Below are 23,856 nucleotides of genomic sequence, written 5' to 3' on the forward strand. Positions count from 1 at the left end.
CTCAAGCCTCAGAGAAGACAAGGACACAGTTGGGCTGCTGAGGTCAGAGTAATTGTGAGGCTGAGCCAGACTGGAGGATTTGGCCTCTATACACTCTTACCTGGTGTTGTGAAAGTTGGGTGAATGATTGGTGGTAACACGAAAATCATGTGTGTAAAATAAGTTAAGAAAAAGAATACTGAAGACCACTTAACTATTTTAAGAGAGAGAGAGAGAGAGAGAGAGAGAAGAAGAAGAAGAAGAAGAAGAAGAAGAAGGAGGAGGAGGAGAAGGAGGAGGAGGAGGAGCAAGGAAAAAGAAAACGAGAGAAAGAATGAAAGGAAAAATTAATAAAGGAGTACAGTTTGGGAGCCTTGAGAAGTCCTAGTGGGAGGAGCCACCGTTGGTCTTAAGTTATCTGTTTGTAGGGTGTGTGTGTAGAAGTAGGAACCATGTGGTGTGGCTATAATCCTATCCCTCCTGAGACAATGGTAGGCATATCTCCGTGAATTTCCGGCCAGTCATGGCTACATAGATCCAGTCTTTAACAAAAATTTAAAAAGACTGGGCTTAGTGGCGCATGCCATTGATCCCAGCACTGGGAGGCAGATGCGGGTGGATCTCTGAATTGGAGTCCAGGCTGATCTACAGAGTGAGTTCCAGGATAGCCAGGGCTATATAATGATACCGTATCTCGGAAAAGAAAAAAAATAACCCAAGCGTTAATTAATTAAAATCCAGTTTAGTAGGAGTGCCGTGAGAAACTGAGGTGACACGCAGATCAAGAGAGGACAATGTTCACACGGGAACAGGATCGCTTGACTCCAGTGACAAACTACAGAACTTTCCCAAAACTACCTCCTCGTGCAAGGATTTGCTTGAAATTCGGGAACTCACTGGACATTATTATAATCATGGCCCACCTGTCTTCTTGTTGCTCAAGATACATTTGTGTGTGTGTGTGTGTGTGTGTGTGTGTGTGAGAGAGAGAGAGAGAGAGAGAGAGAGAGAGAGAGAGAGAGAGAGAGAGAGAAAGTCCCCAATAAATTGTAACCTCCTTGTTCTTAGAACCATTGAGTCTGTGGCTCTGATTGCCACACATTTTTCAGATTCACGTGTTGCCTTTCCTGATAGTCTTTTATCCCTGTAAACAAAGACTCAATTTTCAGGTGTTGGTTTGCATGGGACTCTTCTAGACACTTCATATTCTCTCTTACAGAGACATTTGCCCTTCATTCTGTCAGAGGGATCTGCACACCTGCAGTGCAGCCCATCACGGATAGACTTCTGTTGGCTCGTTGCATCTGAGTTAACCTTAAATCTCATCACCCACACACTGACCTGGGGAATGCAGGACTCAGTGACTTTGGTGTATGTGAACCCTGCCCTGCTGCACAGAGCAAAGGTAGTGACGGAAACATAGAGTCTGAGAGAAAAGGCAATGCCCTGGCCAGAGGACAAGATGAGCTTTTGAGATCGGCTGCCTTGGTTCCCCATCCCTGTATCATCTGATGGCTGCAGATGAGGGGAAGACAGCTTAGGATGCCCGTCCACCATCCTCTCAGGTTGCCAGCTCTCCTGCATCTGCCTCTTGGATGCCCTGAGTGACGGGTTGTAAGGGATCAGGAACATCAGTTACGGGTTCTAGGCAGTTATTGAAGCCCCTTTTCCCTTTCTCACTAAAAAGCTTCACTCCTGGCTGAAAGGCAACCGGATCAGCTTTGTGTAACTGTGCGGGGCTCATGCATGTTGATATTTGGTTTAATTTCGGGTCCCTGAGTACCGTCTCCCATTGGGCTTGGGTTCTGGATCCCTGGCTAGGGGAAGTGAGGGAATGAAGGAGAAACAGACACATAGACACACGTATAGTGACACTGGGGTCCGGTGGAGTTTTCTAATGCTACCACTGCCAGGAAGCCAGAAGCTCTGTGGGGTTATTAGGTACAGCACAGGGGAGGGGTTAGCTGGTCTTGTAGGAGTGCAGTCTCAGGCTGTAAATATGTGGGAAGAAGATGCTACAGTCGCTAGTCTGTACAGCCAGGGGAAATTTTTATTGATTTTCTCTCATGTGTCAATGAGGCAATGGAGTAGAGAGGAGAACGGGGCCCCATTAAGGAAATGATAATCAAACAATTGGTTTGAGAAGGGCTTAATGCCCCCACCTGCAATGAAGACATTTACAAGTGGGTACAGCCACAAGAGATCTTGACCTCAGTAATAGTCCCATTGCTGCCCTCACTGCTTCCCTGGATGCCCTCTTTGCAGACAGGCAGCCTGCCAATGACACACCCAAGGGCCCCCAAGTTGATAGATCTTGCTGGGGGGTGCGGCAAACCAGGCCATCTGAGGCAAAACCTAGGACCCGATGCCCCGGATGCAATAAGGGATTTCATTAGGCAAAGGACTGCAGACCATAGCCTGCTTTGCCTGCTAACCTGTGGGTGAAGGGAGGATGCTTGTGTTTTTCCAAGCCAAGATGCCAATATAGGTCCCAGTAAGAGCTGTCTGCTGCCACCAAGGAAGGAATAACCCAGGATAGCTGATGTACCTCCTCCCCTGTCTTGCTCTAATTGTCCCCCAAACAAAGTGATTTGTTATTAGAGGAAGAGATTTGCACTTTAATTACCTTGATGAGACTCAATTGTGGTCCTCCCTTCCCCTCATTTTGTATGATGCCTTTTGAGATGAGGGATGTTAGTTCAGCACCCCAGGAGCTGGCTAACTATAGTAAGGCCCATGGTCAGTTAAGTCTCTATATTATTCATTACAGCTAGCATACAGGGTTTTATTTTTCAATTAGATCAGACAAGGGGAGACGTTATGGCCTTTGACTCTTCGTTTTTTGAAAAAGTTTGGCATAATATAAAAAGGCTATTTGACAACCTGCCTCAAGACCCAGCAATACCACTTTTGGATATATACACAAAGGGTGCTCAATCATACCACAAGGACATGTTCATAGCAGCAAGCGTTGTTTGTCATAGCCAGAACCTGAAAACAACCTAAATGCCCCTCAACCGAATGGATAAATTAAATGTGGTACATTTGCACAATAGAGTACTACACAATGGAAAAAATTATGACATCTTGAAATTTGCAGGCAAATGGATGGATCTAGAAAATATCATATTGAGTGAGGTAACCCAGACCCAGAAAGACAAACATAATATGTACTCACTCATAAGTGGCTTTTAGAAATAAAGCAAAGAAAAACCAGCCTACAAATCACAATCCCAGGGAACCTAGACAACAAAGAGGACCCTATGAGAGACATCCATGGATCTAGTCTACATGGGAAATAAAAAAGGCAAGATCTCCTGAGTAAATTGGGAACATGGGGACCATGGGAGTTGGTAGAAGGAGAGGGGAGAGGAAGGAAGGGGGACAGAGGAAAATATATAGCTCAATAAAAACAATTATAAAAAGGACATTGATCCTTCTGGATGCTCACATATGCCTTAACTGGCAGAGTGGTATTTATTGTTAATCCTTATTCTTTTTAAATGTCTCCTGCAGCGTATTCAACAGCAGCAGGCAGCAACTGAGGTGACTCCTCAGGTGGTAAAGGCTCTCAGGCATCCCTCCCACAGTCCTCTGCAGGGTATACATGCCTGGTTATCTGAAATTCAAAAGGCTACTGCCTTATCCCCCAACCCTGGCAGCTCTCCCGGAATGAATGCTTTTCAAGGGATGGTAGTCAATGGTGGGTATGAGCTTGTTCCGCAGCCAGTCTATGAGAGGCACAGTCCAGTTGCTGAGCCCTCCTGAGGTAGAATCAACAAGGCCTGAGCAAAGTACTCTGGCTCCTGCTCAGCACCCATGTAATAAATAAAAAAAGGGGTAGATATATAAGAAGATAAGGCCTACAAGGCTGAGCAATGAGCCAATCTGGAGTCTGCCAGAGGGCCTAACAACAGGTGCTGTCAGAGGTCCTGATAGTGCCAATGAAAGGTGATCATGTGATGTCAACGAATCAGAACACAGCTTGGGTGCTGGGAGGAGGTTATATAAGTGTTCCCAATTACTGAATAAACAAGTCTGCTGCTTGCCTTTCACCTGACTCCCGAACTTTATGCCCTTGAGGCCGCGCCTTCTCACCCCCTCCCCCAAAGGAGCCATTAGGACCCAGAAACAGTTCTCAACTTGTGGGTTGTGACCCCTGTAAAGGACGTTGAACTACTATTTCACAGAAGTTGCTTATGAAATAGCCGGTATTGGCTATTTACACTATGATTAATCATAGTAGCAAAGTCATAGTTATGAAGTAGCAATAAAAATAATTTTATATCTGGGGTCACATGAAGAACTGTATTAAGGGTCACAGAATTAGAAAGTTTGAGAACCACTGCAATAGGAAGTCGTTATTAGCCAATGGGCAACTACACTGGGTATTCTACACTGGACATTGGGGATTCCATTGTAGCCCTGAGCCTCTCAGGGTGTTTTAAACACACACACACACACACACACACACACACACACACACACACACACACATTCTTGAAGCATCTAGAAGATAATTTTCCCAATAATAACCAGAGAAACAGTCTGATCACAAGCCTTTTGCATTTTAGGATGTACCTTCATAACAGTGCTATAACACTAAGCCAATTAAGAATATTTTTTTGCCTGGCAATCAAGAGCAGGCTAGTGCCTCAGAAAGACTCTTGGTGCCAAAACTCAAGAGAACAGCAGCTTTTAAAGGCAAAGTTCAAACAGATAATATTTACACCCATCTTAGATGAGGGACAGAAGAGATGGAGCAACTGTTTCGACAGAACGTAGCGGTTATTTCAGACATAGCAGGACAGTTTTGATTTGTACCTTTATCAGTTATTTCAGTTTGTGTTTTGTTTGCAACATTATTATTTTGGTTAGTACATCTGGACCATTTCACGCGCCCCACTGGCATCTCCTCTTGTATCCCACCAACCAACCACTGTGTCAGGTAGTCCACCTAGTCCCTGGTCTCAGAGTCATCCCTGGGAATGAATTAAGTCCAGCCTGCTCCCACTTGAGCTGATGCTATTCCCACTTTGATTGGCACGACAATAGCAGGAACCATGGGACTGGAAAGGATGTTCACCAGATTCCAATAAATAAAACACAGTCGACTTACCCAATAAATGTGACCTTGCTCTCATCGAAGACAGTATTGAAAAACTCCAAACGAAGTGAGATTCCTTGGGGAGCCATGGTGTTGCAAACCAGTAAAGGATTAGCTCCTATAACAGCACAAAAGGGAGGAACATGTTGATCGGGAAGGGTGCTGCTTTTACATAAAGTTCTCCAGTGTCATGGGATAACACCAGACAGCTGCAAGAGGGAATAAAATCTTGAGCTAGAATATCCCCTTCTTGCTGGAGAGGTTTGTGGGGCACCTACAGATCCTGATTAACACCCCTTATTGGACCCATCATTATGATGACATTGGCCCTTATTTTCTGACCCTCCATTGTAAATGGAGGTTTCTTGGTCACGTCTTGTCCCACAACCACTTCTAAATAACCACCCAGAAGCTTAATATTAACTACAGAATGTTTGACCTATAATTCAGGCTTATTACTAACTAGCTCTTACATTTAAATTAACCAATTCCTGTTAATGTAGGTATTGCCACATGGCTGTGACTTTACTGGTCTGCAGGCATCTTGCTTCTCCAGCGGCTGACTTGTGTCTCCTCTGACTCTGCCCTACCTTCTTCCTGTATCTCCATTTAGCTTTCCCACCGAGCCTTATTCTGATTGGCTATAGACCAAATCAGCTTTGATTATCAACCAATGAGAGTGACACATATTCACAGTGCACAGAAGGATTATCCCACAGCACTCAATTCTAAAACTTTTCTCTATTCTGTTATAGCAAAGAATGCAAACTCTCATCCAGGTAGTGGTGGCACGTGCCTTTAATCCAGCACTCGGGAGGCAGAGGCAGGCAGATCTCTGAGTTTGATGTCAGCCTGCTCTACAGGGTAGTCTTCTGTCAAAGTCAGAGCTGTGCTAGTATTGCTTTTCTGGGTCATCCTGGTCCACTCCCTATCTAACATCGGTAATCCACGTGACATAGTCCATTTTATTTAAGGCAGGGCTACAGCCTGCTGCAAACATTCAGATGGCTCATGAGGACTCCGGGGATATTGGTCAACACAAACGCTACTCTTCTGAAACTGCGGAGCTGGTACCAAGGCCAGTATGTTTCCCACTGGACTCCCCACCTGGTAAGCACTCCCCCTTCAAACTCTGTACAGCCTCCAGCCCCTGTGCCAAGGTGCACAGCCTCCACTCCCACAGAGAGATTGCTGTACTCATTCTTCTAAATAAAGGGACGATCTGATCCTGCTGAGGTTGGACTTGGGCTCTTGCCTCCTTCCCACTCACCCTGGTCTGACAGCTATCCCACAGCTTTAGGGAAGACACAAGCATACTCTTGCTCCACCTTAGCACAGACATTGGGTTGAACTAAATTTTTTTTGCTGTTATTGTGTTTTTTTTTTTCATGACAGGGTTTCTCTGTGTAGCCCTGGCTGTCCTTGAACTCACTCTGTAAACCAGGCTGGCCTCAAACTCAGAGATCCACCTGTCTCTGCCTCCTGAGTGCTGGGATTAAAGGCATGTGCCACCACACTCAGCAACCATGTTTTTTTTTATCATGACATCTTTGTATTGGCATCTTAAGTTTTACTGCAACCAGTCCCATTTTGTGGCAGTGAGGTCATATTTTGTCATATATATAAAGCCTTATTTACAGATTTGTAGGAGTAGGGAATTCTCCCCTTTTTGTTTTTCTAATTGTTTAAGACATCTGTGGGGACATTTGGCCATAGCCTAGGATTGTGAGTTGTAGGAAATGCCCATGCTGTCAACTATTTTGTGCTCATCATAAAAGTTTTTGAATACTCGAGAGGTCCGAAGAGGGCATTGCCTGTCTTGAGGCACTGTGGATACCCATCATGGCAAAGGCAGATTTTTCCCACATGCACAGCAGGTACCATGACCACCCATCTCCACCACCACCCCCTCAAAAGTTGCAGTGCAAGCCACATCATGAATGGGGTTTGTGTTCTTTTGGGTTTGTTTTGTTTTGTTTTTATAAGGTTAAGCATCGTGTCCTTTACAAGTCTTGTATTTTTTTAACCAGTTGCTTTGTAAAGATGTTTTCTGCCTCAAGGTCAGCTGTCAAGTGCCCTGTAGTTCCTAAGAGCCAGGCTACAAAGTCTGAATTCCAAGTTTTCAGGCTCTGGTAATCTCAGTTAAGGAATCTTTAGTAAGTTAACTCAGTTAATGACAAGGATTTTTTTGTTGTGATTTTTTTGTTTATTAGAGTAAAATTGCTGAGTATTGTCTTAGTTGGGGTTTCTGTTACTGTAGAGACACCATGACCACAGCAACTCTTATAAAGAAAAACATTTAATTGGGGCTGGCTCACAGTATCAGATGTTTAGTCCATTATCATCATGCACCATGAATTGGAGAAAGAGCTGAGAGTTCTACATCTTGACCCCAAAGCAACAGGAAGTGAACTTTGTACCACACTGGGCATAGCTTGAGCATATCAGACCTCAAAGCCCCCACAGTGACACACTTCCTCCAACAAGGCTAGATCCACTCCAACAAGGCTATACCTCCTAGTAGGACCACTTCCTATAGGCCAAGAATTTGAGATCATAAGTCTATGGGAACATTCCTGTTCAAATCACTAGAGTTACTTAAGGCAGGTAGTTCAAAAGCCAGAACACAGCATCTAAAACTGCCAAGAATTTTTCTTTGTATGTCTCTCAGTGCTACTGTTAAGAGGAAGGCTACTGTTCGATCGGAACCTCCCACGCACCCCTCCATGTTCCAGAAGGCCCCATTCCTGTCTCTCTCTCCAAACCCTGCCAAAAATCCAGTTCCAAATTCTTGGTGGTTACCACAACTTCCTCCCCTGAAGTTATCAGCTGTTCAAGTCCCCACCTAAGCTCTCAGCTTTTGAAAACACTTGGGCACAAATCCAGCTTGTGGTGGACACATCATCACCTCTCATCTACGGCCCATAAAACCTCCCCTCTTTAGTTTAGGGGTGAGACATCCCTGGTCTCGATCCCTGCGACAGAACCTGCCTGGGTGTTGCTCTGCTCAAATATACCTGCTGTTGACTTTTTCAGTTCAGTTTGATCTGGCTTACTGTGTCAGTAGGAAAATCTATTGTGGGGGCAGGGACAGAAAACCTATTAGCTACAACAAGCAGCATCTGAATGCTCCTGCCCCACCTGGCTAGTTGCTGACAGTGACCATAGTACTTGGCACTATTAAGATTGGGATGCATGCTAACATTTCTCTGTCCCAGGGCCTTCTCCCATAAGCCCTGTCCATGGACTTGGGCTTGATAATGTAGGCTATTGGAAAGTTCAATATGCTGAGTCTTTTACTCCCTTATATAGCGTGGCCATCTAGGTAGGCTCCTTGTGGGCACAGTGTTCCATTATTGTGTGTTGGTCACTTGTGGGCTCCACAGAGTCCAGGGGCATGCCTCATGGTGCAATGCTTCTTACCATTCCAAGTTCCTCAAAATCTCCTTCAAAGCACCAACATATTACATCCTATCTCTAAATTTTATTTGCCCCAAATACTCTTATAAAGTATTAACATCCATCTTTTGGATCTATTGGTCCCAAGTTTTATCTGATAGAGAAATAATTGCTGTCATTTGAAAGAAAATGGCCCTTGAAGGAAGTGGCACTAATAGCAGGTGTGGCTTTGTTGTAGCAGGTATGTCCTTGTTGAAAGAGTGTCACTGTGGAGGCAGAATTTGAGGTCTCATATATGCTCAAGCTTCACTCAGTGTGATACATAGACAACTTCCTGTTGTCTACAAGGTGTAGGACTCTCAGCTTCTTCTCCAATATTATGTCTGCCTGCACACAGCCATATCTCACCATGATGATAATGAACTGAACCTCTGAATTGTAAGCCACCCCAATTAAATGCTTTTCCTTTGTAAGAGTTGCCATGTCACGGTGTCTCTTCACAACAATAGAAACATAACTAAGATAATTAATGGCAGTCCCTTTCTTTACCTTTGTTCTTCATATGCTCACTCCTCTTGCTATCTTTCCCTTGTCGACTGGATGCAAGGTTCAGTGTGAGTTCCCCATAGCCCCGGAGTCTATGTCGTGTTGTTTGAAACCATTGGAAAGATCAAAGACTTGGACTCAATTCAAATTCACATTAAATGAATTTCATTTTTCTCCTAGCGAAAGGATGGCATCCTTAGAGCCAAACAGCAAGCCCTGCCAAAGGGGGCTAAAGGCAGGTTTATAAGGTGGACATCAAAGGGGCAGTATAGTGATCTATGGGATCCACAGCTGGGTAAAGCAATCGTTTCTCTCCCCTCAGTGATTCCCTTTCCCACTGTACAGTAACAAAAAGACCATTGCAGTCCAGTCCCACACCAGTAAGCCCATTTATAAAGGCAGAAAGCAGGTGGTTAAATATCTCCAAGCAGGAGCAGCAGTATCCTATTCTTATCTCACCTATAGATCACTAGTGTGCTGTTGCCAGAGAGAGGGCCCACTGGTTCGTCTCGTCTGCCCGGCTAGCTTACACTGAAATAACCACACAGAAACTTTATTCATTAAAACACTGCTTGCCCATTAGCTCTAGTTGCATATTGGCTAATTCTTACATCTAAATCTAACCCATTTCTATTAATCTGTGTATCACCATGTGGCTGTGGCTTACCGGTGAGATTCTAACCAGCGTCCATCTCAGGCGGAGGATCCATGGCTTCTCTGACTCTGGCCTTCTTCCTCCCAGCATTCAGTTCTGTTTTTCCCACCTACCTAAGTTCTGCCCTATCAAAAGGCCAAGGCAGTTTCTTTATTCAATAACCAATGAAAGCAACACATAAACAGAAGGACCTCCTACACCAGGGTCCCACAAGCATTCCAGGGTGAAGCTCAACAGCCCTTAAGGGGTGCCTGGAACCATGTTAGATTTCTTTAGGCACCACAGAGGAGTCCTAAAACTGGCCAGGACCAAACCAGAGAGATTTCTCTAGGTAAGGTCTCAGCTACTGTTAGTCCAAGGATTATAAGGGCAAACCCCACAAAGTTATAATTTTGAGGAGTCAAATTAATTCATATCCTGTCTGGGTACAGACAGGGATTTATTTTGTAACCAACAACTAGCGGATGCCTCAACCATCCAAGCAAGCAAGCATTTCAGACAAAACCAGAACTTAGCACTTAGCCTGTTTAATCTGTGACCCATTACCTTGTAAGAATAGTGAAGGCAGTGAGATATTTTATAACAATTAGCAGTTTTTGAGAACAGTACAACTGTACTAGGAAGTCAGCCATCTTGGGCAAGTACAGTCAAGATAGGGGAAACTTCCTCATGGCTAACAAGCTAAGAACAATTTTGCTTTTAGAAGCTTTTCTAGCACGACCAGTTACCCTCTAAACACAATGCTCATCATCACAACAGACTTACAACGACTCTGGGATGAGGTGGAGTTCTCCAATGCTACCACTAACCCAGAAACTAGGACCAGAGTATTTGATAGGTACAACAGAAGGGGAGGGCTTAGCTAGTCTCTGTAGGAGGCCTCTGAAGGGAGCAGTCTCAGACTATGAAGCTGTAGCAGCTGCCCATTTTCAGTCTGAGGTAGAGGTAAGAGCTGGTGACTGGCTACTTTGCTTTTCTGATCTTCAGGTTGAACCCCAATATCTGTCAGTGGGTTTTTATTATTCCTACTACAGAGGTCAGAGGTCAGTTTGCAGAATTCAGTCAGGCTTGACAGTCCATGCCTGACACACTGACCTACCTCACCAATTTGTTAGAGTCTAACCTGCCTTATCCTTCCTTCCTTCCTTCCTTCCTCCCTCCCTCCCTCCCTCCCTCCCTCCCTCCCTCCCTCCCTCTCTTTCTGTAGTTTTTTAAGACAGGATTTCTCTGTGTGGCCCTGGCTGTCATGGGACTTGCTTTGTAGACCAGGCTGGCTTGAACTCAGAGATTCATCTGTCTCTGTCTCATGCCAGCATGCCCAGCAAGATTTATTTACCATTTAGCGAGTACTTATTGAACTGTATCGTACAGCAGGCACTGCCAGACCATATTACTCAATTTTCCTACAGAACTGAAGTGCTGTAAGTGGGATGCCGTGCCAGGTAGGAGATGCACCTCTTCTGTTGGAACATAGCCCAAGAACGGAGTCATTGTGAGGGGAATTCTGGGGGCTCGTGAGAAAACTCCACAGAAGCCCCCATGAGTCTTGTGATCTCAGTTTCCTCAAAAACACCGACTTGTTCTTGAAATGTGCTTTTGTGCCCCTCCCAGGTAAAACAGACAGGAGTGAGTTGACTTCAGACTGCTCATTACAAGCAGCTATTGCCATTTCTTTATATGCCTCTTTGGAAAAAGCGTCTCTGTGCCACTGTGGCTTGCCCCTGTCACACTTTCCTCGCGTGACTCCTCTTAACCCCAGAGTATAAACTGTCCAGTGCTCTGAATAAGGTTGGTCATTGCGTGAGACTTTAGCCTGTCCCATTTTGAGGCTCCATTCTAGTGGTAAACACTTTTCAACCTCCGAAGTTTCTTAAAAATTGTGCCTGGGCAAAGACCTAACACTATTGCTCTGCTAAAGGAAAATAGCAATAAAAGGTTCCCAATGCCATACAGCAGCAGGGCCTCACTTGGCCTTCGTCAGTAGATGGGAATTAACACAGGACCCCAGAAGGGAACAATGTGCAGAGTGAGAGACTTCGGAGCACTCAGCCCTAAAAGGAACGTCTCCAGCAAAACCCTCCCATCAGGGCTCAGGGTCTTTAGAGAAGAGGAGGCAGAAAGATTGCAAGAGACAGTCAGCCTGTGGGGTGCACACCTTTAATCCCAGCACTCGAGAGGCAACTGGATCTCTGTGAGTCTGAGGGTAGCTGGGTTTACACAGAGAAACCCTGTCTCAAACAAATTTTTTTAAAGAAAAGCATTGTAAATGCCAAATGTGTTAGATGACGCCAAGGAAACAGTGTTCTCCAGATGAGGCAGGACTGTTACATGTTATGCCCGCATCAGGAGCCCCCGAAAGACCACCAGGAGTCCGAGTTTGTATGCAAAGCAAAGAGCCTTTATTGCAAGCTCCAGCTGGGGCTCTCCATCCCTTCCAACACAGCGGTTGGATCAGGGAGGGCACTGAGCTCAGCTATGGCAGGTGGGGGGCAGTTAAGAAGTAAAAGATGGGGGGTGGGTAGAGGAATTCTCAATGCAAGAGGGGTTGAATTCCTGATTGGGTAGGAGTGAGGCAGCAGAAGTCTTTTCAATCAGGGATTGGTACTGGCTTTGTTGTAAGGAAACTGGCAACCTACCTAAAAGTTAGATAAGCTATTCTTAATGTTCTTGTCTCATTTCTGACTGGTACCCCATAAGGTACAGTCCTGTGGTTTTCCTGGCCATTGTAAGAGTGAGGTTTCGTTTCAGTATTGTTATTCCACAGCCTGTCACGGCTGCACTGGTGTTAAGTTAGGCCTCCTCGCTACATAGATCATATGTTCATACAATATGAAATGTACTCACAGAGACTGGGGCAGCATGAACAAGACCTGCACAGGTTCAAGCCAGATGGGATCGTAGCCATGAGGGGGGGAAGCAGACATGGAGTCCCACTCCTAGCCAAGAAGCTATTTAGAATTGACACGCACTGACAAGCAGAAATCAGTTTTCTCAAACGGAGTGTCATTGTATAAATCGACTACACTCCAGGGCAGGTCCCATGCATAGTTGGCTAACACAAATGAACCCCATGGTTTTTTGTTTGTTTCTTGTGAGTGTGTGTGTGTGTTTTGTTTAGTTTTGGCATATTTTCTCTTACTCTTCATTTGTGTACTTGTTTTGATTTTTAGTTTTTACAATTTTTGATTTGTTTTGAGAGAGAGTGAGAGACAGAGAGAGAGAGAGAGAGAGAGAGAGAGAGAGAGAGAAAGAAAGAACAGAATTGGGTAGAAAGACTCTAGAAGGAGTTGCAGGAAGAGAAAACATGATCAATATATTATATATAAAAATTAAAAGAAAATTAATTGCTACTCTCTAAGGTAGAGAGGGATAGCTCAGTGGCTAGCCTACCGTGGGTAAGCCCTGGGCTCAATCTTCAGTGCCATAAGGTAGGAGCCTCTGTGACCTCAAACCAATGAGGACACAGTCCATAAAACCTTTGGGGGGTGGGGAAACTCAAGACTTTATTCAAAGGAGACAAAAAACAGATGCACATCCTAAAGGGGCAGTCATTCTCAGGAGGGATCAACATAAGAAGTGTCACTACTCACAGAAAATCACAGTTTTTCTGGGATTGTCCTCTCTTCAGAACCCAAATGTTTATAGAAGGAACTCTGGAGTTTCTGCCATGCATCCACCGGGGCCATGGAATGAGCCCTGGGCTCCCGCCAAAGACGACAGGCATGTTAAAAGTGACACGTAAGGAAGCCTTAAACCAAGGGAAGTAAGGGGGCTCAATACGGTGCCCCGCTTCTGGGTAGCAGATGATCTGGGGCTTCTCCTTCCCATGGGCCTGCAAGCGTTTGGAGATCTCATTGGCATAGAACTCGCTCTTCCAGTTGCGGTCATCCTGACCCACAAGGAGCAGGAAGGTGGAGTCAGACCTTTCCACAGGGATGATGCTCTTCTGATCAGGGCCTTTTAAAGGGCAATTCAGGGCTTCCAAAATATCTCGAAGGCCATCTTCGGTCACTCTGATTCAATTTACATTCATACTCAAAGGGGGCAGGGTCTCATCCTTGTAGTGCAATGTTCCAGCAACGTTGGCCATAGAGCCATTGATTATGACAGCCGCTGTAATGCCTTTCAGGAAAGAGGCCATGGAGAGGCAGAGGTCAGCCCCTTTGGAAATCCCAAGCAGGCCAATTCCTGGTCCCTTGACCTAAGAAAGAGAGAGAAAAGAAAGGGAACGAGTGCATCTAGAGGGTAGGGCAGTTAGTGGTGCCAACCTAGGGATGGAGGGTGGCCCTGAGCCTGACTCTCACTCTGCACCATCCGGGTTTTGAAAGGTGATTAGGTCTCTTCAAATCCTTAGTGGTGAGATGAGACTCAGTGCTAAGTCCCACAGTGTAAGTAGTCTTTCTCTGTCCCACCTGCCAGCTCCCAAATAACCACACAGAGATTTCTCAGTCGTTATAAATGCTTAGCCTCAGCTTAAGCTTGTTCCTTCCTAACTAGTTCTTATAACTTACAGGAAGCCACATCTTTTAATCCACATTCTTTTACGTGACTTGGATACCTGTATTCTGTGCTTGGATACCTGCTTCCTCTGTGTCTGACTGGCAACTCTTGCCTTTCCTCTTCCCCCAGACTTCTCTGTCCCAGAGTACCACCAAGGCTCTTCCTGTCTAGATTATTGGCCATTCCACTTTTTATTAAACCAGTCACATTATCACATCTTCACACAGTGTAAAGGAGTATTTCTCAACACCGTGGTCTACATGAAGCTTGAAATGAAAAATAATAGGTACATTCCTGAGCATGAGTTTGTCAATGGAAGAATGTGGACATTTAAGGAAAATGTTTTCTTTTCATCTGTGATGTATTTACAGTGCTGGGCACTACATTCACATGGGTTTAGATCATCCAGCAAGCATCACAGTAAACTGAGGTAAGATTCTGGTTATGAGTAAGAGTTCAAGATGCATGTACTGGAGAAGAGGGAGATGCTTCAAACAAAAAATTTATTATTCAAATTAAGAATTGTTTTCTAAAAGAGGGTGTTTAGGGGAAAAACAGTTTATTCAAAACCACTGACATGCCAGGCGGTGGTGGCACACGCCTTTAATCCCAGCACTCGGGAGGCAGAGGCAGGCGGATCTCTGGGAGTTCGAGGCTAGCCTGGTCTACAGAGCTAGTTCCGGAACCGGCACCAAAGCTACAGAGAAACCCTGTCTCGAAAATACCACCCAAAAAAAACAAAACAAACAAACAAACAAAACAACACTGACGGGCTTCGGAGAGTGGAGACAGGGTTACTGAAGTTACACAATTTCATGATTGTAGAGCCAGGCCATGGCTCTATGTGGGACCAGTGAGGAGGGTTTCATTGTAATGTTTACAACACCATAAGCTCCCAGACAGCTGCTCTTCTGCCTCTAACAGGCAGGCAGGCTTTGCCCCATGCACAGGCAGGCTCTTCCCGCCAACACTCGCTTCTGCTGCTCTTCAGGCATGGCCTCTTATATCCTTGTTCACACTGAATGATTTTCTTTCTTCCACAGCCATCCCTGCCTTGGTTTTCCTCACTTTTAGCCTCCTATAACTCCTGTATTGTTTCCTAAGTAAATGACATTTATCAGTTCATGGTAGGTCCTGTTGCAGGGACTTATGACAGCTTTAATTTTGCAGGAAAATGGATGGAGCTAGAAAACATTATTCTGAGTGAGGTAACCCAGACACAGAAAGACAATTATCACAGGTACTCACTCATAGGTGGTTTTTAAACGTAAAGCAAAGAAAACCAGCCTACAATCCACAATCCCAGAGAATTTAGACAAGAATGAGGACACTGAGAGACACTTACATAGATCTAATCTACATGGGAAGTAGAAAAAACAAGATCTCCTGCATAAATTGGGAGCATGGGTTCCTTGGAGGAAGGTTGACTGTGAGAGGGGAGAGGCAGGGATGGGAGCAGAGAAAAACGTAGAGCTCAATAAAAATCAATTAAAAAAAAAAGACCTGATTAACAGTGCATCCAATCAGCAGAAAGCAGTATAGACAAAACTATGCCCATATTCCCAAATATTGTTTTCAAATGTTTGTTTACATTTTAAGGGGGATATGATATAGATATGAATAATTTGCTTTGGTATGGATCTTGGTTTGTTGATACAAATTTAAGGTAAATTTTGTTATACTGTAAATGTATATTTCTGCCCTTGATTAAGGTATTTTTTGTATAGTTCATTTTAAAATGTAATGTATATTTGAGAAATATAGGTTAATTAATAGTCATCTATAATAGTCAAGACTGTAATCATGTTAGTTAGGTTTTCTAGATATATAGAGATATAATTTAGTTAGTTGGGTATTATTTAAATCTTTTAGAGACCTTCAGTATATGGCATTTAATTGTTTTAAAAAAATTAGGACTTTTCATGACAGTAAGACACATCTGTTCCTGGCAGCACAAATCTAATTCAAGAGGAAGATGGCCATCAAGGAGACTCCTTATGGAGTTTGTTAGATGAACTGGATATGCAGGATCTACAGAGAAATGACTGCTGAACTTGCCTAAAGATGAGATGATCCTTTAGGGTTCCTGTGTCATAAAAGAATCTGCGAGACATTCTTCAGGATACAGAAGAAAGTAACTGGCAAACTGCCAATAAAGGCAGACCTGTCCTTGAAAATTTCTGCCTCATGGAAAAGTCTGCTGGATAATTTGGGACAGTACGCTGAAGATGGATGTCCCAATGGTACAGAGGAACTTTGGGTGACTGTCCAGGCAGTGAGATGTCTCTGTCAATTCTAGAGTTTTGGAAGTTGCTTACAATGCACTTCCTGTTTACTTAGGTAATATCATATCCTTCTGGAGTGTTTGATAGAGTTGAAGAATTTATAGTTATAGTTTTCTTTAGTTAATATAAAAGATAAAGAATATATAAATATTGTAACTAAAATTCTTTCTTGATACTTGTTATATGTAATTTTACTATGTTAAAGTTAAAACCTTCCTTTTTATTTAAACAGAAAAGAGTAGGTGATTTGTGAGTCCCCCTTCTGTGCTGTGATTACCATTAATGAATAAAGAAAACTGCCTTGGCCTGTTGACAGGACAGAACTTAGGTAGACAGTGAGAACTGGACTGAATGCTGGGAGAAAGAAAGGTGGATCAGAGGAGATGCCATGGTGCCAGTGGAGATAGACATACTGAAACTTTCCTGATAGGCCACCTCTTGGTGGTGATGCACAGATTAAGGGAAATGAGTTAAATTAAGATGTAAGACTTAGCAAATAAAAAGCTAGAGCTAATGGACCAAGCAGTGATTTAATTAATACAGTTTCTGTGTGGTTATTTTGGGGCTAAAAGGCTGGGAAAAATGAGCAGCCTTCCTGTTACACTGAACATTAGGTTAAACAGGGAGGTGTTTAAAGGAGGCTAAAGGTAGTGCAAGATCTTTTTGGCTCTGCGCATCCAACGATTGCAGGAGTTTGAATGAGCATCAATAACTCCAGTGTGGCTAGTTCCGGGAAGTTTAGTTCAGGAGATAAGGAGCACTTCTGCTTAACTCTTCTCATCCCGCAGTCTTGCCTCTGCTTGGCTGAGCATGTCAGCAAGGAGGGGGGATGCTGCCCAGCATCTCCACGGTGCTGCCTTGTCACAGACTGCACCATAGACCACAGAGAATTCCCGAGGGGCTGAAGAGGTGGCTGAGCAGGGAAAGCGATGCTGAGCGAGCCTGAGGAATAGAGTCCAGATCCTTAGATCTTGTATAAAGTCGGGCTGTTCAGCTAGACCAGCTGCAATCAATGCGCTCTGCGTTCATCAGAGACACCACCTCACTAAGCAATGTGAAGAGAGATGGAGGAAGACATGGGATGTCGATTCCAGGGCTCCACATGGACGCATGGACGTGTGTATATATGCACATGCACCACGACGCACCCAGGTATTCATCTCCATGCATGAACACGTGTGCAAATGCTCAAACACACACTACACACCGACATATAACCTATTTGTAGAAGGAACTCAGGGACAAGTCAGAGAAGAGTCTGATATGCTGGTGTGATGAAAAAAGCCCCCCATATTAGTTTGAACGCTTAGCCATCAGGGAGTAGAAAGACAAGATCCTGGATGCGAACAGCTTATGGCAAAGCACCCCTATTTCTGTAATATGCTTGGTTAAGCTTTGAATGATACTGTAGTTCTTGACAATGTGTGCCTGTGTCCTTTTAGCTTTGTAAGGACAACATGCGTCTGGCTCAATATCTGGCCAAGCTAACAAAATGCTGAACATTGTTTTCTGGCTTAAAAGTTGTTTCGATGTAAAAGATGGAAAACTTATTTGGATGTTTTTCTGGAGGTGAATCATGGAGGGTGGGAAAACATGTTTGTTTTTGAACTATAAATAAAGATAGCGTGAGCGTTACGGGCCAGCCACTTGTGTGAAACTTGGTAGTTGGACATTTGATTTCTTTGTGCCGACGCCCCTTCCCCATCTCAGGACCTGAGCCCAGGCTGCGGCAGGACCACAGCAGTACTTACATCCTAAAAGAAGAAACACACATCTGATATCAGAACACATTTGATGTGAGAGATATCCACAGGTATTCATAAGGAATTGCTGGGATCACTACAGATGCCAAGTCTGCACTGGCTAACAGGTCTCATACAGAATAGGACTTTCCGATGACATACACATAACTTAATCTACTTGTAGATCACATAGAATGTGCACTAGAGCATGAATGCTGTCTTGGTAATTGTGGAGTACTGTGCAGAGGTGACGACATGAAAAGGTCCGCATGTATAAATCTGCAGTCAGTGGGATCCACACGATATTCCAACACAGACTACGATAATTGTTTACGCTTTCAAAACCATGTATTTTTATTTATGAGTGTGTGTGTGTGTGTGTGTGTGTGTGTGTGTACAGGTCCTCGGGTCCTCCAGGAGATCAGAAGAGAGCTCTGGGTCTCTTGGAGCTGGAGTTACAGTCAGTTGTGAGCTGCTTGCTTCGGGCGCTGGGAACCAAACTTAAGTCCTATAAAAGCAGTATGTGCTCTTTACTGCTGAGCCATCTTTCCAGCCCCTGTCGATGCTTGTTTAAACAGTGGGTAATCATTTATTTTTTAATCAGCCCTTTAGCAAATAATTACTGAACTCCAGAAATGGTGACTCAGCCTTTCTTTCAGAGCTATAGCTCTTGTCACCTGCAGACTGAGCCAAGGCAAGAGATCAGCTTTTTCACACCTTACATTTTCTGCACAATCACTCCCCTCCCAGCTTGTTAAAAGAAACTGGGGGGAGAACCTCTACATTTATATAAAAGATAAACACATACACACATAGAGTGGAGGCTATTCCCAGAAGAAACCTGCCTTAGAGATGTTAAATAACACTTAAATAAAAGTCACAGTTTTGCTGGGATCGTCCTCTCTTCAGCACCCAAGTGTTTGTGGAAGAAAGTCTGGAGTTGCTGCCATGCATCCACTTGGGCCATGGCATGAGGCTTGGCCTCCCCCCCAAAGGTGATATTAGTACCCACAATGATATGCATGCCAGCCTTGTACAGAGGGAAGTAAGGGGGCTCAATAAAGTGTCCTGCTTCTGGGTAGCAGATGATCTGGGGCTTCTCTTTCCCATGGGCCTGTAAGCGTTTGGAGATCTCATTGGCATAGAACTCGCTCTTCCAGTTGTGGTCATCCTGACCCACAAGGAACAGGAATGTGGTGTCAGACCTTTCCACAGGGATGATGCTCTTCGTGTCTACCAAAGGGCTTTGAAGTCCTTCCACAACATCCAAAAGGCCATCTTTGGTCATTTTCATTCGATCTGGCAGAAAAGACACGGAAGGGATAGTCTCATCCTTGTAGTTTATGGTGCTCCCAGCAGCGACCACAGAGCCATTGATGAAGACAGCTGCTTTGATGCCCTTCAGGAAGGAGGCCATAGCAAGGCCAAGTTCACCCCCTTTGGAAATTCCAAGCAGCCCAACTCCTGGACCTTTTACCTGAGAAAAACACAGACAGAAAAGAAGGAGACTGAGCCCACATAAACGTCGGACAGTGGCCCTGATCCTGACTGTGACTTTACCATCCTGACTTTGGTAGGGTCACTGGGCATCTGGGAAGCTCAGAGTCTACATGCTTCTCCAGTGAGAAGTCAGAGGTCATGCCTTGTTTGCGATTATTAAATAGCTGCTTTGCTCTTTGCCTGGTATTTTTGTGTGTATAAAATCATGTTCAGGTGTATATAAACAAAACAGAAGGTGCTTTGGAAGCTTCTGGATCCGTATTAATTTCTCTCTGTATTTATGTTCTGGCTCCTAAGCAGTGATGGGTACTGACGTGTCTACAACATCACAATTGCTAGACCGATCTAGACAATTAACAGCAGATAATGTTTGAGTCTTCAGAATGAGGCTTGTCCCCTTTTTTTCGTTAAAACCGTTCCCTATCCGTTCTGCGACTTCACAGTCACGGACTTTCGCAGTTGCTTTACCGTTTTCCTAGCTCTCCAAGCTACTGGGTCGCAAATTCATCTTTGACTCAAGGAGGCATTTAGGACCCCAAATTTAAATTGAAATACTCTAACAGCAAACCTGAGGGTGACTGAGCAGGCAGTTCACAGCTTCCTCAAAGTACTCCATGTGGACAGTGCGCAAGCTCTTGGGGAGATCATCGTAGTTATAATAAGCCAGAGCCATGACAGCAAAGCCCTTCCCAGCCAGCAGACTTGCTCGATACTCCAGAAGGCCACCTCCAACTCCGAAAAGGTCTATGATCCCAGGAAAGGGTCCATTTCCTTAGAAAGAAAAACAAAAACAACCCTTCTTTGCAGATTTAGTGTTCAGATGTCTTGATATCTTTTTTATTTTATTTTATTTTGGTTTTTTCAAGACAGGGTTTCTCTGTAGCTTTGGGGCCTCGTTCAAACTAGCTTTTGTAGAATAGGCTGGCCTCAGACTCACAGAGATCCGCCTGCCTCTGCCCCTGTAGTACAGACATTAAAGGCGTGCGCCACCACCGCCTTGCCTGAGCTGTTTTCTTAGATGCCACAAACACACTCAGTGATTTGAGCCACACAGTACCCTGGAGGTGAAACTGCCACAATCAAAGGGCATTCTGGCAGTTTTCCAAAGTGGAGCTCTACTCGGGGGCTTGTGGTGGTTCACAGATACAGATATGGGTTCACCAATCAAGGTCAGAATCCAGTATGACAGGGATGGTGGGCAATCTCAGGGGACTGTCAGGCAATGGGGAGAATGAGGACAGCCTAACCGATGACAAGCTGTCAGAAGTATACAGAAGGAAGAAGAGGCATTTTTACAATGGTTGTGAAGCTCACTCAGAAGGAAGCATCCATGGTCCTCAGGAAAATCTGAACTTTAAAACCAGAGTTCTGATTGGGAGGGAAACACAATTGGCCATGAGGCCAGTGACAATAACCTCCCACGAAAGAGACCTTTTATTATGGAAAACTTTGAGTTCTTGGATGTTTGCTTATTACTACTTAAATATGTAAAGATTTTTACCTAAGGAAGCACTTTCTCTGTTTTCAACATCACTTCCAAGCCACTGGAACTTGCAAACCTAAGTTCTAACTGTTGTATAGGAAGTGCCATGTCCTTATCCTCAGACCTGCCATCTCTGTCCACATTTCAAAGGGATGAGAAACAATTGACCAAATCCCCTAGGGCAGCTCTCTGTGAGTTGCTGAACTGAAGTCCCTCTCAAATCTGTTTTTCTTTCCCTCTAGGAAAGAGTTACCTCAGCATCACCCAAGAAACAAAGCTCCATGGCTCTGCACGTTCACGCTTTCAGATTCCAGACTCGGAATAGAACTCGAGTTCTGCAAGTTAGAAAGTTGGCCAGTGCATGGGAAGGCCAAGCTTGTCTGAAAGACTGTTCCAGGGCAATCAGTGCCAAACGTGAACCGGTGCTCAACCACCCGCGGGTCTTATTATCACAGAGAGGATTTCCAGTTCATGGGTCTCTGCTTGCCTAAAATAACTTGAGATGCTGCTCCTGAAGTGACCTTCAGTTCAGAACTCACCCCAGCCTGAGTGCCAAGTCAGAAAGGCTTTTCCAGGGGCCACTGATCTCTAAGGGCCCCGTGGAGAGTGCCGAAAGAAGAAGGCACCCAGACAAAGCACCTCTGAAGCATCCCGGGCTCCCCGAGGGAGGGCTGCTCACCTGGAGGCAGGAAGAGGGTGGCGCGCACACGGCCCTCGCGCACGGGCACGCGCCGCACTCCGGGAGCCATGAAGTGACGCTCGTGCACCACCCGCGCCAGCAGCCGCCTGCCGTCGGGATCGTGGCCGTCCAGCACCTCCAGCTCCACCACGAAGGGCGTCTGCACGTCGCGCTTGATCAGGCGCCAGAAAGGCCGGTCGGGCTCCATGGCCCAGAGCAGCCCCATGGGCTCGAGCCCCGCGAAGCTGCCGCCCAGCGCGGGGACGCGCGCCAGGTCCAGCTCGCCGTGGGGGTCGGCGCGGTAGCGCGCATGGGCGCGGAAGAGCGCGCCTTTCTCGTCGCGCAAGGCGGCGCGCAGCGTGACGGGCTGCTCGGGGGCCAGGCCGCGCACGGAGATGCTCAGCGGCTCGTCCCAGCAGCTGTGGCCCGCGGGCTCCAGGCTTATAGTTGGCATCTTCCTCACACCGTGAAAAATGATAATGCTGTGTGATGAATACAGTCTCTCAGCCTCTGGAGTCGGTGATAATGAGGGAACCCTTCGTCCTGCTTGTGAGCTCTGGCAATCGGGGTGCGAAACTCTGTACTTTTTTTGGGATACTGTGGCCTGTAGGCAGAATAACTAACCAATAGTAATGGTTATGTTTTCTGAGATGATGTTGAAATACAGGTACAGATAGTGATTTGAAAAGGTCACTGTTCCCATAACAATAGTTTTGCAAAAGTACCCCCAGGATACTTTAAAATGATTATTATCAGAATCTGAGCCTTGAACCTTCCTTACCTGGGTAGACTGGTAGACTTTCCGCATGCTGGAGCCAAGCCTATGGGGTCAGACTGCCCAGCCTGAAGTCAATGAATGGCCTGGCATGGTAAGTAACTGAAGGCAGGGACCTTATCTGAAAAAGAATTGTAAGGACAGCTCAATGGGCTAACTTGAGATAACACCCAGCCAGAGCGCCCCCAGCCTAGAAAGACAGAGATTTTCCAACTCAACTGAGACATAGGTCTTGGGTTTTATCAGTCTTGGCAGGAAATAGGTGTTTAAGGGACTGGGCCACTTAAGAAGTTTGTAGATACTGTAGTAACATTTAAAAGGGTGTGGGGAGGGGTGGCTAAAAAGGCTTGGTGCTTCACTGAGATCCTCAAGGGGTAGAGGAATAGTCGCAGCTGCAACTAGTGTCCATGCAGACAGTCAGCCCTCACTTCAAAAAGGAAGGCTTTGTAGTTGTTTGTTTTCCTGAACCCTAAGATTAATCCCTCCCCAGAATGCAGACTCAGGTTGTCTGCAAACCTTGCGCCAACATGGTAGCAGTTCCGTTAAGTTCTTATGCTAACAAAAGAACGTCATGGACCAAGGCCTCTTTAAGATAGTCTGATGCAGGCTTCAGTGGGCAGGTTACCTGACATCAGGGAATTAGCTACTGTTGGCCTCAGGTGCTGCCCGATGGTGTTCTCGCCACATGTGGTGGGTAGAAGCTGGGGGGGTCTGTATGTTGCCAAAGGATTCATCTAACAGTCACAGGCTAGATATTAGGTTAAACAGGGAGGTGTTTAAAGGAGGCTAAAGGTAGTGCAAGATCTTTTTGGCTCTGCGCATCCAACGATTGCAGGAGTTTGAATGAGCATCAATAACTTCAGTGTGGCTAGTTCCGGGAAGTTTAGTTCAGGAGATAAGGAGCACTTCTGCTTAACTCTTCTCATCCCACAGTCTTGCCTCTGCTTGGCTGAGCATGTCAGCAAGGAGAGGGGATGCTGCCCAGCATCTCCACGGTGCTGCCTTGTCACAGACTGCACCATAGACCACAGAGAATTCCCGAGGGGCTGAAGAGGTGGCTGAGCGGGGAAAGCAATGCTGAGCGAGCCTGAGGAATGGAGTCCAGATCCTTAGATCTTGTATAAAGTCAGGCTGGTCAGCTAGACCAGCTGCATTCAATGTGCTCTGCGTTCATCAGAGACACCGCCTCACTAAGCAATGTGAAGA

General features: G+C 45.3%; 1 protein-coding gene across 2 annotated transcripts; it reads right to left on the reverse strand.

Moving 5' to 3' along the window:
* Window positions 1-13,574: 13,574 nt before the first annotated feature.
* LOC142834617 (acyl-coenzyme A thioesterase 5-like) lies at window positions 13,575-22,329 on the reverse strand. 2 transcript variants are annotated; one of them, XM_075947394.1, is made up of 3 exons: window positions 21,876-22,329; window positions 20,282-20,484; window positions 13,575-13,887 (listed from the first exon to the last, which is right to left on the reverse strand). In XM_075947394.1, exons 1-3 carry the CDS (start codon window positions 22,327-22,329, stop codon window positions 13,705-13,707), a joined length of 840 nt encoding a protein of 279 aa, XP_075803509.1. In that variant the 3' UTR covers window positions 13,575-13,704. The 2 variants fall into 2 exon arrangements, with proteins under 2 accessions (XP_075803509.1, XP_075803508.1); XM_075947393.1 differs by lacking the exon at window positions 13,575-13,887 and adding an exon at window positions 18,587-19,690 and having other exon boundaries at window positions 21,876-22,197.
* Between the last annotated feature and the right edge of the window lie 1,527 nt (window positions 22,330-23,856).

The sequence above is a fragment of the Microtus pennsylvanicus genome, chromosome 14 (genome assembly GCF_037038515.1).
Source record: "Microtus pennsylvanicus isolate mMicPen1 chromosome 14, mMicPen1.hap1, whole genome shotgun sequence".
NCBI lineage: Eukaryota > Metazoa > Chordata > Mammalia > Rodentia > Cricetidae > Microtus > Microtus pennsylvanicus.

Bases quoted from the DNA above. Each gene is read 5' to 3' on its own strand.
- LOC142834617 (XM_075947393.1), bottom strand. From the start codon at position 22,101: ATGGGGCTGCTCTGGGCCATGGAGCCCGACCGGCCTTTCTGGCGCCTG. The intron at 20,485-21,875 runs GTGAGCAGCCCT...TTTCTTTCTAAG, and splicing joins CACCCTCTTCCTGCCTCCAG to GAAATGGACCCTTTCCTGGG. The intron at 19,691-20,281 runs GTTTGCTGTTAG...TGTTTTTCTCAG, and splicing joins GCCTGCTCAGTCACCCTCAG to GTAAAAGGTCCAGGAGTTGG.